Raw genomic sequence first — 11,157 nt, forward strand, 5'->3', positions numbered from 1 at the left:
GGCAAATCCCATCCTCTCCTTGTCCTTCCTCCCCAGACAAGGAGCTGAGGACGGAGCCCAGGGAGGACAAATCCCCAGGGCAGAACCTGGTGGAAGAGGCCGTTTTGACCGGCTCCACAGCTCAGGAATCCAACGGGGAGGAAAAGCCCCGGAGATCCCTTAGGATGAGGGGCTGCAAACGCAGCCCAGGGTGCTCTGAGGAGGAAAGACCCACCCTGTGCCAGGAAGGCAGCCAGAGATCCAGCCAGAGGCCAGAGCTGGTGGTTCATGAGCAGCTTCACAATGGGGAGAAGCCCCACATGTGTGGGGAATGTGGGAAGAGCTTCAGGTGGAGCTCCTACCTGATCGACCACCAGAGGATCCACACTGGGGAGAAGCCCTATGAATGTGGGGAATGTGGGAAGAGCTTCAGCTGGACCTCCAACCTGATCCGCCACCGGCGCATCCACACTGGGGAGAGGCCCTACGAGTGTCCTGAGTGTGGGAAGAGGTTTCAGAGCAGCTCCAATCTCCTCCTGCACGAGCGGATTCACACGGATGAGAGGCCCTTCCGCTGCCCCGACTGCAGGAAGGGATTCAAGCAAAACTCCACCCTCATCACCCACCGGCGCATCCACACCGGGGAGAGGCCCTACGAGTGTCCCCAGTGTGGGAAGAGCTTCTCCAGGAGCTCTCACTTGACCCAACACCAATGGAGGCACCACTAAGGGAAGCCCTGCGAGTGCCCCGACTGCGGGAAGAGCTTTGTCCTCTGCTCCAAATCCATCTCCCATCAGAGGAGCCACGTTTGGCAGAGCCCTGGTGGCCCACATTCCCTGTGATCCAGGTTGGGAAGACCCCTGGCTGGTGCTCTCCACGTTCTCCTGGATCCCCGTAGGCACCTGGGTGAACGCAGGGGCAGGAACATCCATCAGGACTCAGATCAACATTGGAAATTCATTGGGAAGAGCTGATTTTTTAACTTTATGCCCTAAAAATTTTCATCTACTCTGTCCAATTGTTTCTTCTGGTGGTATCAAGCCACCCTGGATGATCTTGGAGGTCTTTTGCAGCCTAAGTAATTTCTATGTTAATCCCATTGAAACAGCAAAAATTGGGGTAAAAATAAAAATTTAAAGACATCTAAAGCTGCACCATTTTCCCGCAATTTGGGGGTGAATTTGGGGTTCAGGGGAATATTTGGGAGGATCTGAGTGTTGTGGGGCTGTGAAGCCAGGCAGATTGGGGCCACAATCTCACAGTTGTGGGGGCAGAACGTGTGCACCTGAGCCCGTCTGTTCTCCAGGAATTCCAGTTGTGTGTCCCAGTCCCTTCCCTGGGTCTGCCCATCCAGGGTGTCCCCCCCAAAGTGCCCAAATCGCTGCTGAAGTGCCTGAGCTGCTCTGGGTTGTGGATGTTCCTGTCCACCAACCTGTCCTGGTCAGTGCCATGGGGGCTGGGAGGGGGTCTGAGGGGACTGGGCTGGGCTTTTGAGCCTCTTGGGGCCATTTGAGGTGCTGGGAGGGGGTTTGGGGGGCTTTTTGTGCAGTCTTCAAGGGAGTTTTGGGGTGCTGGCAGGGCTGTGTGTCTTGGAGAGAATTTGGGAGGGTGTTGGGGGAGATGGGAAGGGGTTTTGGTGGTTTTTGGGATCATTTATGATGCAGGGTGTGGTTGGGGGAGTCCTGGCAAGGAGATTTGGGGGGCTTTGAGAGGTCCAAGATTGGCTCTGGGGCTGGGTGGGGGTTTTAGGGCAGGTGTGACCTCCCCCAAGACCCCCAAAGCTGCCACCAGACCCCATCCCCCAAGATGCTGCCGGGGGTCAGGGGCTCCATGTTGGGGTTCATCCTCCTGGCACTGTGGGAGAAGGTGAGGGGGGTCCCGAGGGGCCGTGTGTGTCCCCCCAGAGCGTGTGTGACCCCCCCCATCCCAGTGTCACCCCCTTTTCCCTGCCCACAGGGCTCCTGAGCCAGCCCCTGCTGCCCCGGGAGGGAATTTGGGGAGGGGGCAGAGGGGATGCGCAGCCCCCGCGGGGGGATGACCCCGGCCCAGCGCCCTTCGTTCAGCACCGAGCTGGGCTTGGGGCCGCAGGAGGAAGAGGCCGATGGGAAGCAGATCCTGCAGGGGGGACAGGGCTTGGGCTCAGGGCAAGGTCCTGCCCTGCACACCTGGCTCAGGTGTGAGCCTGCCCCGGGAAGGGAGCGGGACATTCCCATCCCCACGGATCAGGGCTGGGAGCAGCGCTGGGAGCACGGACATGGACGTGGCTGTGGGGTCAGTTGCTCTCGGCGTTCTCGGAGGGAGAAGCTGCTGGTTCTTTTCGGCCGTTTTTTCTTTCCGCGGACAAAGATCCCAGGACCCCCGGCCCACCTTCTCTATCCCACTGGAGGCCAGGCTGTGGCTGCCCTGCCCCGCTGCTGCTTCGAGCCTTCGCTTCGTTGTAGCCGTGCCCGCCCTGCCTGCCTGGACCTCCGGGGGGGTTCCCCGCTTGGATACATCGCATCTGCCCCCCAGGATTTGTGCTCATCCCTGCCGTTCCAGCCTGCTGTTCCCGAGGGTCCGGCCGGACACCGGGATCGGCTGCCCAGGGGTTTGTGAAGCCTTTGTTCCATCCCTTCCCAGATCCCAGGGCACCGGTGCCGCGTGCTGCCCGAGCTCGCTCCGGAGCGCCCCCTGCAGCCGCGGGGGAACCATCGCACCTGCCCTGCTCACCGGGAGCCGCCAGCGCCCCTGCCGGCTGCGAGCGGAACTGCACCCAAGGGGAAAGGGCCCGACAGCCGAGAAGGCTGGGACTGGGTTTGTGTTTGCTGTTACTGCCAGAGTTGTTGTTGTTTGTTTGACTGGTTATATATATAATAGTAAAGAGCTGTTATTCCTATTTCCCACATCTTTGCCTAAAGGCCCTTGATTTCAAAATTATAATAACTCAGAGGGGAAGGGGTTATATCTGCCACTTCAAGGGAGGCTTCTGCCTTCCTTAGCAGGCACCTGTCCTTCAAAACCAAGACAACGAGCTAGCCTGCTTTTTGCAGAGGTGTCTTTGGTTCCAACAAGGCCCCGCTGTGTCTCAGTGCACCCTGGCTTCCATGCGCATCTGGAGTATCACAAAGGCTCCTTGGTTCCACCAGGTCCTGCTGTGTCACAATGGATCCTGTGCTCCATGAGGCCCTCCAAAGTCATCATGGAGGCTTGCTTCCATGAGGTTCCATGATGTGCCAGTGGTCATCTTGGTTCCCGGAGTTTCCTTAGTGTCACAATGCTCTCCATGCTTCCATGATTCCCCACAATGTCCCAATGCTCTCCATGCTTGCATTAGGCCCTGCTTTGCCACAATGGTCCCCTTGTTTCCATGAGGCCCCGCTGTGTCACAATGGACGTATGGTTCCATGATGCTCCGTGGTGTCACCATGGTCTTCTTGAATCCGCAGTGTAACAATGGACCATTGGTTCCATGCGGCCTGGCCGTGTCACCATGGGCTCCTTGATTCCATGATTCCCCACGGTGTCACAATGGAGCCTTGTTTCTAGGAGGTTCTGTACTGTCACAATTGTCTCCTTGATGCCATCAGCCCCTGCAGTGTCACAAAGGCTCCTTGGTTCCATGAGGAACACAAAAGCTTTGCAAAAACATTGAGCCACAGCTGCTGAACACAGCTGGCAACATCTGCTTGCATCAAAAGAGGGCTTCAAGCTGAGAATGGCACCAGCAGCTTCCATCTGAAACAGACACCCAGGGAAAGGACAGGCTGTGCTGGTCTGGACAAATGTGGAGGAAAATATCCTCTGGTAGAAGGCAGGTTACACCCAGCCCTCCCCCACCAGGTTCGGGAAAAAAGAATTTTCCTGGGAAGAAAGTGAAAGAGATAGAAACTGTTTATTTAACAAACACACAGGAAAAGGATAACAATGCTAAATAGTAAAACCTCTCGCTGTGGAGCGAAACCTGGGATACTTGGAGAGTCCTTCCGTGTTTCAGTGGGGTCTCCTGAAACATCCCTAGACAGCGAGGCCCATGGAAAGAAATAGGGAGCGATTCTTGAGAGAAGTTTCAGAGCTCTTTCTTCTCCAGCCACATGGGCGGGGCACTGCCAAAGAACTGAGCAATCACGGCACAAGCAGGGCCCTCCTGGCACAGGGCAACACAAAATAACCAGTGCTGAACAGGATTAGGGCACATGTGAGCAGGGAGCAGGGAGACCCCCGTGCTCAGGCCATGCCTCTACCCCAGGGTCCCCTCTCCCATGACCTCATGGCAGGGGGGAGGAACCCCAACACTTCTGGAGGTGTAGTCTCCCTCCTCCTCCTTGGAGCTGGCTCATGGGCCCACATTCAGGGCCCCCACCTCGGTAGAAAATTCTCCCAATGTGGTCTGATGTTGAAACAGTCAAGAAGAGAAGAAGGGAAAAAAACCCCCAAAGTCCCAGGAGAACAAAGTTCAACTCTCCATCTCCCTGCAGAGAAAAGGAGCTGAAAACTGGCTCAAAAGCAAGAAGGTTGCTTCCTCCGCCCTTGCTGCAAGCAGGATGCAGAGGAGTGTGTATGTGTGTCCTTGAACAAACGCTCTGAGAAGTTTGTCCGGTTTTTTTTTCCTCTCCCCCCCCTCAGGCTCAGTTGAAAGGCACAGAAATGCACAAAGTTAACTTCTGGGCATAGAGCAGCCATAGGGGATACACATCCTAAAGTCACCCCAAGACACAGGCACAGAGAATTCAGTGGAAAGACTCCGAGAATTCTGCTCCCAGAGATCATTCCTGCTCACACTGACCCTTGTAGAAAGGGGCCATCGTTCCAGGCAGCCTGTACTGAGCATGTGGCTCCTGAGCGGGCTTTGTTGTTTAGGAAACCTGCTCAGGCTTTTCCATTCTTTCCTTGCAAACAGGAAAACTTCTCCTGGGCCTGTGTGCAGGCAGAGCCCTGAGGAGAGCAGGTGGCACATGGTGCGCTGGGCTGGGACAGCCAGCTGCAGAGCTCAAGGGAAGAAGCCCAAAGTGGCACAATGGCTCCTTGCCTTCACATGCAACACCTGGGTCACAATGGTCTCCTTGATTCCATGAGGCCCCACTGTGTCACAATGGCTCCTTGGTTCCATGCGGTTCCGCAGTGTCACCATGGTCTCCTTTGATCCACATTGTCATAATGGACAGAAGGAGCCGGGCGGCGGCGGGGGCTGAACCCTGGCAGCAGCGAGGATGAAGAAGAGGAAGAAGAGGAAGAAGAGGAAGAATAGGAAGAAGAGGAAGAAGAGGAAGAAGAGGAAGAAGAGGAAGGGGCCGGGGCCGCCTGCGGTGTCCGATCCCCGGCAGCAGCGGGGAGGCCTCGGGCAGCGGCGGCGGGCGGGGCCCTTTGGAGCCGCCCCGAGGGCTCGGTGCCGCCCCGGGCCCCTGAAGGAGCCGCTCGGCGGGACGGGCGAGCTGGGAACGAGAGAAAACCGCGAGAAAAGAAGAAAATCCGATCAAAGAGCCGCACCGAGGGGCGTCTCCGCCGGCCCGTGGCACCCAGAAACCCGAAAAATCGCTGCCATGCACTAAAGAACCTTTCCGTGCGCAGCCAGGGGCGCAGAGGGGGGATCCTTATGAAGTCCCCTCCCCTCAGTCCCTCCTGGCACGGCCGGGCATTAGCGCAGCTCCCGGGGCTGTGTCCCGGCACCGGCTGCTGCCCCAGGGCACGGGGCTGCCGCGCTCGGGCATTAAACGCGACAGATTTGGGGAGCAGGGACAGCCACAGAAAGCCTCGGGGAGCCCTCGGGAGCCTGGAGCTGCACGAGGGCCACAAAGGATGCCCTGGACACAGCGATGGCCCCAGCAGCGGCTCTGCCCCCCAGCACGGGGCTGTGTCCCAGACCCCCCGCTCCAGCCCGAGGTTTGGGGGCGGCAGCGCAGCTGCTGGACGGAGGACGGCTGGAGGAGCAGGAGCAGGAGGAAGAGGAGGGATAAAGGGGGAGGGGCGGGAGGAAGAGGCGGGCCAGAGGGGGCAGGAAGAGGAGCCTCCATGTGCATCCATCGCTCTCTGTGTCCGCAGCTCTCGGCCTCGGGAACACCGCTCCCCCCATCCCGCAGGTGACCGGGGAGGGGCAGCTCGCCCCAAATATCTTGGGCGGTGCCGGGGGTTGTTTCGGGAGAGGGGATTTTTGGAGCTTGGAGGACTCCAGCACCGAGCCCCAAATATCTTTGTTGGTTCCTGGGGAAGGGGGGTTTGGTGGGGCGGGGGAGGGGAGGCGGATGTTTGGATCTTGCAGGGCTCCGAATGTGAGTCGCAAATGCCCCTTGGGGGATATTGGGGAGCCCCCGGCACGCGGGGTTTTGGGGGTCCCGGTGGCGGCTGCCGGGAGAAATGGGATGGGGCGGGATGGGGCCCGGGAAGGGTGGGATGTGGATTGGGGTGTGGGATGAAGTGTGGCGGAGGGGGATGGGCGGGATGGGGCCTGGGATGAGGCAGGCGAAGGTTGGGGATGATGAGGCCGGGGGGACCCCAGTCCTCAGGGGCCTGCGGGGTATCCGCCAGCTCCGAGGGAGTTTTGGGGCACCCCTAATCCTGAGGGGGCGGTGCTGGCAGCGGGGGACACGTGGCTCCGGCACCTCTGGCCCCAGCTGAGCCCCCCCCGCCCCCAGCGCCCCCCGGAGCGGAATTTGGGGAGGGGGAGGTGGGGGCGGGCAGGCCGGGCCCCCCCGCGCTGTCCCGGCGGGGGCCGAGTGCGGGCGGGAGCCCCGCGGGGCCCGGCCCTGCCCGGGCACGGCTGATGCCGCCCGCCCGCGCTCCGCACTGGTCCGGACTGGTGCTCCCAGTGCCGTGCGGGGCGGGGCCGCTCTGGGGACCCCCCAGGGCACAGCGCGGCTGCTTTGGGGCTGTCGGCAGCGCCCGGCGCTGGGCATGGGGCGTGTGGGGGCAGCTGGGGCCGCACTGGTGGCACTGGTGGTGCTGGGAGCCCCCCCGGGCGCGGGGTGAGCGGTGAGAAGGGGGGCGGGTCTGGGACCCCAAATGGAGCGAAATGGGGAATGGAACCCCCAAAGGGAGCAGGAGGGGCCTGGAACCCCCAAAACCAAGGCCGGGGGAGGGGAGGTGGGGATTGGGGATGGGGAAGGTGCAGAAGGAGGAGGGGAAGAGGGGGCTGGGACCCCCAAAGAAAGCGGGATGGGGATGGGACACCCAAATTGAGCTGGAATGGGGCTGTGGATTGGGGGAACGCTGAGAAAGGGGAGGAGAGGGGAGGGAAAGGTGGGGTTGGGACAGAAGACGAGCGGTTCCATGGGGGTGCAGCCCTGTCCCCCAGCACCTGAGCCCTGGAGCGATTCCCTGGGGCTCTGGGGAAGGGAGGGATCCGCACTGGGGGGGTCCCCAACCCCCCTGTCCATCCCTGGGGCTGATCGGGGGCTCCCCCCACACAGCAGCCGGTGCTGCGGCAGCCGTGGGGCAGAGGGGGTGGGAAAGGGGGGTCAGGGTGGGAGTGGAGGAGGAGTGGGAGGAAGAGGAGGGAGAGAGGAGGAGGAGGAGCTGGAGAACCACGAGGTTCCACCGCCCGCCCACTGTGTCCGCAGCACCCCCAGCCCCGGTAGCATCTTCCCCCCCATCCTGCAGGTGAGCGGGGAGGGGGAGCTCACCCCAAATCTGTCGGGGGGGTCACCAGAAGGGGTTTTTTTGGAGGGGTGTTTGGAGCTTGCAGATTCTGGAATCGAGCCCTAGATGTCCTTGCATGTCCCTGGGAGGGATTTTTTGGGCCAGAGGGGATATGTGGATCTTGCAGGACTCCAAAGCTGAGCCATAATTGCCCCTTGGGGGTCTTGGGAGGTCCATGTGAGGATCGCCCAGTACTGGCAGGGTGGGACACTGGGTTTGGGGATCCCCAGGAGAGCTGGGGGCTGGAACACAGGACCCCTGGAGTGGGGAGAGCAGAGAGGGACGATACCAGAGCTGGGGGACCCCCAAGAGCCTGGAGGGGTGGGGGGGCCTGGAGATGAGGTGGGGCTGGGACCCCTCAGCCCTAAAAGGGGCGGTGAGGAGAAGGGGGAGCCCCAAGTGCCTGGAGTGGAGGGAGGCTGAAGAGGGGACCCTGGGACCTCTGGGAGCCAAAGCAAAATCAGGAAAAAAAGGACCTATGAGACCCCCAAACCCCCCCAGCATCCCTAAGCAGGACCCCAGAGAGGGGGATCCCCAGGACGCACGGGACCCCCAGCAGCCCTGACAAGGGGGACCCCCAGAACCCCAAAGTGAGGAGACTGGAAAGGGGGAACTCCTGGAGGCTTTTTTTGGAGTCACTCTTGGTTTTTTGTTGATTTTATGGACACCAGGTACCCGGTGACTTCTAGAGGTGGACTTGGGCAGGAGGAACCCCCAACCCAACACACTCATCCCTTGTTTCTCCATAAACCAGGATTTCCCATTCCCAACCCTTGGCCAGATGGAGGAGGAGGCTGTGAGGAAGAGGAAGATGCCCTGGGAGCCCCAGGCAGGTGAGGAGGAAGTCAGTGCCCCTTTCCCCCTCTCTCCTGCTCCATCTCCCAGCCCAGCATTGCCCCCGGCTGCAGGACAACCCCGCTGCCGACGCCGTCCTGCCGGGGACGGACTGGGGGGATCTCCTTCCCCTTCCCTGTGGCACGGAGGCAAATCCCATCCTCTCCTTGTCCTTCCTCCCCAGACAAGGAGCTGAGGACGGAGCCCAGGGAGGACAAATCCCCAGGGCAGAACCTGGTGGAAGAGGCCGTTTTGAGCGGCTCCATGGCGCAGGAATCCAACAGGGAGGAAAAGCCCTGGAGATCCCGCAGGAGGAGGGGCTGCAAACGCAGCCCAGGGTGCTCTGAGGAGGAAAGACCCACCCTGTGCCTGGAAGGAGGCCGGAGATGCAGCCAGAGGCCAGAGCTGGTGGTTCATGAGCAGCTTCACGATGGGGAGAAGCCCCACACATGTGGGGAATGTGGGAAGAGCTTCAGGCGGAGCTCCCACCTGATCAACCACCAGAGGATCCACACTGGGGAGAGGCCCTATGAGTGTGGGGAATGTGGGAAGAGCTTCAGACAGAGCTCCAACCTGATCGACCACGAGAGGATCCACACCGGGGAGAGGCCCTACGAGTGTGGGGAATGTGGGAAGAGCTTCAGACGGAGCTCCCACCTGATCTGCCACCAGATGATCCACACTGGGGAGAGGCCCTACGAGTGTGGGGAATGTGGGAAGAGCTTCAGCCAGAGCTCCAGCCTGATCCGCCACCAGTGCATCCACACCGGGGAGAGGCCCTACGAGTGTCCCCAGTGTGGGAAGAGGTTTCACACCAGCTCCACTCTCCTCCTGCACGAGCGGATTCACACGGATGAGAGGCCCTTCCGCTGCCCCGAATGCAGGAAGGGCTTCAAGCAAAACTCCACCCTCATCATCCATCGGCGCATCCACACTGGGGAGAGGCCCTATGAGTGTCCCCAGTGTGGGAAGAGCTTCTCAGAGAGGTCCTCCTTGATCGTCCACCGGCGCATCCACACCGGGGAGAGGCCCTACGAGTGTCCCCAGTGTGGGAAGAGCTTCTCCAGGAGCTCTCACTTGACCAGACACCAACGGAGGCACCGCTAAGGGAAGCCCTGCGAGTGCCCCGACTGCAGGAAGAGCTTTGTCCTCTGCTCCAACTCCATCTCCCAACAGAGGAGCCACGTTTGGCAGAGCCCTGGTGACCCACATTCCCTGTGATCCAGTTTGGGAAGACCCCTGGCTGGTGCTCTCCACGTTCTCCTGGATCCCTGGTGGCACCTGGGTGAACACAGGGGCAGGAACATCCATCGGGACTCAGATCAACACTGGAAATTCATTGGGAAGAGCTGATTTTTTACCTTTACACTCTAAAATTTTCATCTGCTCTGTCCAATTGTTTTTTCTGGTGGTATCAAGCAACCCTGGATGACCTTGGAGATCTTCTGCAGCCTAAGTAATTTCTGTGTTAATCCCACTGAAACAACCAAAATTGGGGTAGAAATAAAGAAATTAAACAAAGAGATCTAAAGCGGCACCATTTTACCGGAATTTGGGGTTGAATTTGGGGTTCAGAGGAATATTCGGGAGGATCTGAGTGTTGTGGGGATGTGAAGCCAGGCAGACTGGGGCCACAATCTTGTACTTGTGTTGTCAGAACGTGTCCACCTGAGCCCACCTATTCTACAGGAATTCTGGTTGTCTGTCCCAGTCCCTGCTCTGGGTCTCTCCCTTTGGAGTGTGACGTCCAAAGTGCCCAAATCGCTGCTGAAGTGCCTGAGCTGCTCTGGGCTGTGGATGCTCCTGTCCCCCAGCCTGTCCTGGTCGATGCCATGGGGGCTGGGAGGGGGTCTGGGGGGCTCCTTGGGGGACTGGGAGGGGCTTTTGTGGCTCTTGAGGGCATTTGTGGTTCTTGGAGGGGCCTTTTAGGGTGGTCTCTGAGAGAGTTTTGGTGATCTTGGCTGGGCAGTGTGTCTTGGAGAGAATTTTGTGGTTCTTGGGGTCATTTATGATGCAGGGAGTGGTTGGGGGAGTCCTGGCCAGGAGCTGTGGGGTGGTTTGAGGGGTCTGGGAGTGGCTGTAGGGCTGGGAGGGGGTTTTAGGGCCTCTCCCCCAGACTCCAAAACTGCCACCAGACCCCACCCCCAAGATGCTGCTGGGGGTCGGGGATTCCATGTTGGGGTTCATCCTCCTGGCACTGCAGGAGAAGGTGAGGGGGGTCCCCAGGGGCCGTGTGTGTCCCCCCAGAGCGTGTGTGACCCCCCCATCCCAGTGTCACCCCCTTTTCCCTGCCCACAGGGCTCCTGAGCCAGCCCCTGCTGCCCCGGGAGGGAATTTGGGGAGGGGGCAGAGGGGGTGCGCAGCCCCCGCCGGGGGATGACCCCGGCCCAGCGCCCTTCGTTCAGCACCGAGCTGGGCTTGGGGCCGCAGGAGGAAGAGGCCGATGGGAAGCAGATCCTGCAGGGGGGACAGGGCTTGGGCTCAGGGCAAGGTCCTGCCCTGCACACCTGGCTCAGGTGTGAGCCTGCCCCGGGAAGGGAGCGGGACATTCCCATCCCCACGGATCAGGGCTGGCAGCAGCGCTGGGAGCACGGACATGGAAATCCTGGGAGCCACTGGGACCGCACTGGGGGGTGAATGATCCCCCCCAGCACCTTTCCAGGCCGCCCTGCGACCTGAGAAATGCTCGCTGGGCCTCGGCCTTGGCCAAGAGCCCCCGGGCTCAGCTGCTCTGAG

General features: G+C 60.5%; 1 protein-coding gene across 1 annotated transcript; it reads left to right on the top strand.

The window, feature by feature from the left end:
- Positions 1-299: 299 nt before the first annotated feature.
- LOC138102332 (zinc finger protein 418-like) lies at positions 300-9,657 on the top strand. The gene is given in 5 exon segments (XM_069000022.1): positions 300-580; positions 8,259-8,361; positions 8,363-8,420; positions 8,606-9,365; positions 9,450-9,657. Coding segments are annotated over 5 exon segments (1,281 nt in total). The 3' UTR covers positions 9,529-9,657.
- The last annotated feature ends 1,500 nt before the right edge of the window (positions 9,658-11,157 follow it).

Source organism: Aphelocoma coerulescens, unplaced genomic scaffold (genome assembly GCF_041296385.1).
Source record: "Aphelocoma coerulescens isolate FSJ_1873_10779 unplaced genomic scaffold, UR_Acoe_1.0 HiC_scaffold_70, whole genome shotgun sequence".
Classification (NCBI taxonomy): domain Eukaryota; kingdom Metazoa; phylum Chordata; class Aves; order Passeriformes; family Corvidae; genus Aphelocoma; species Aphelocoma coerulescens.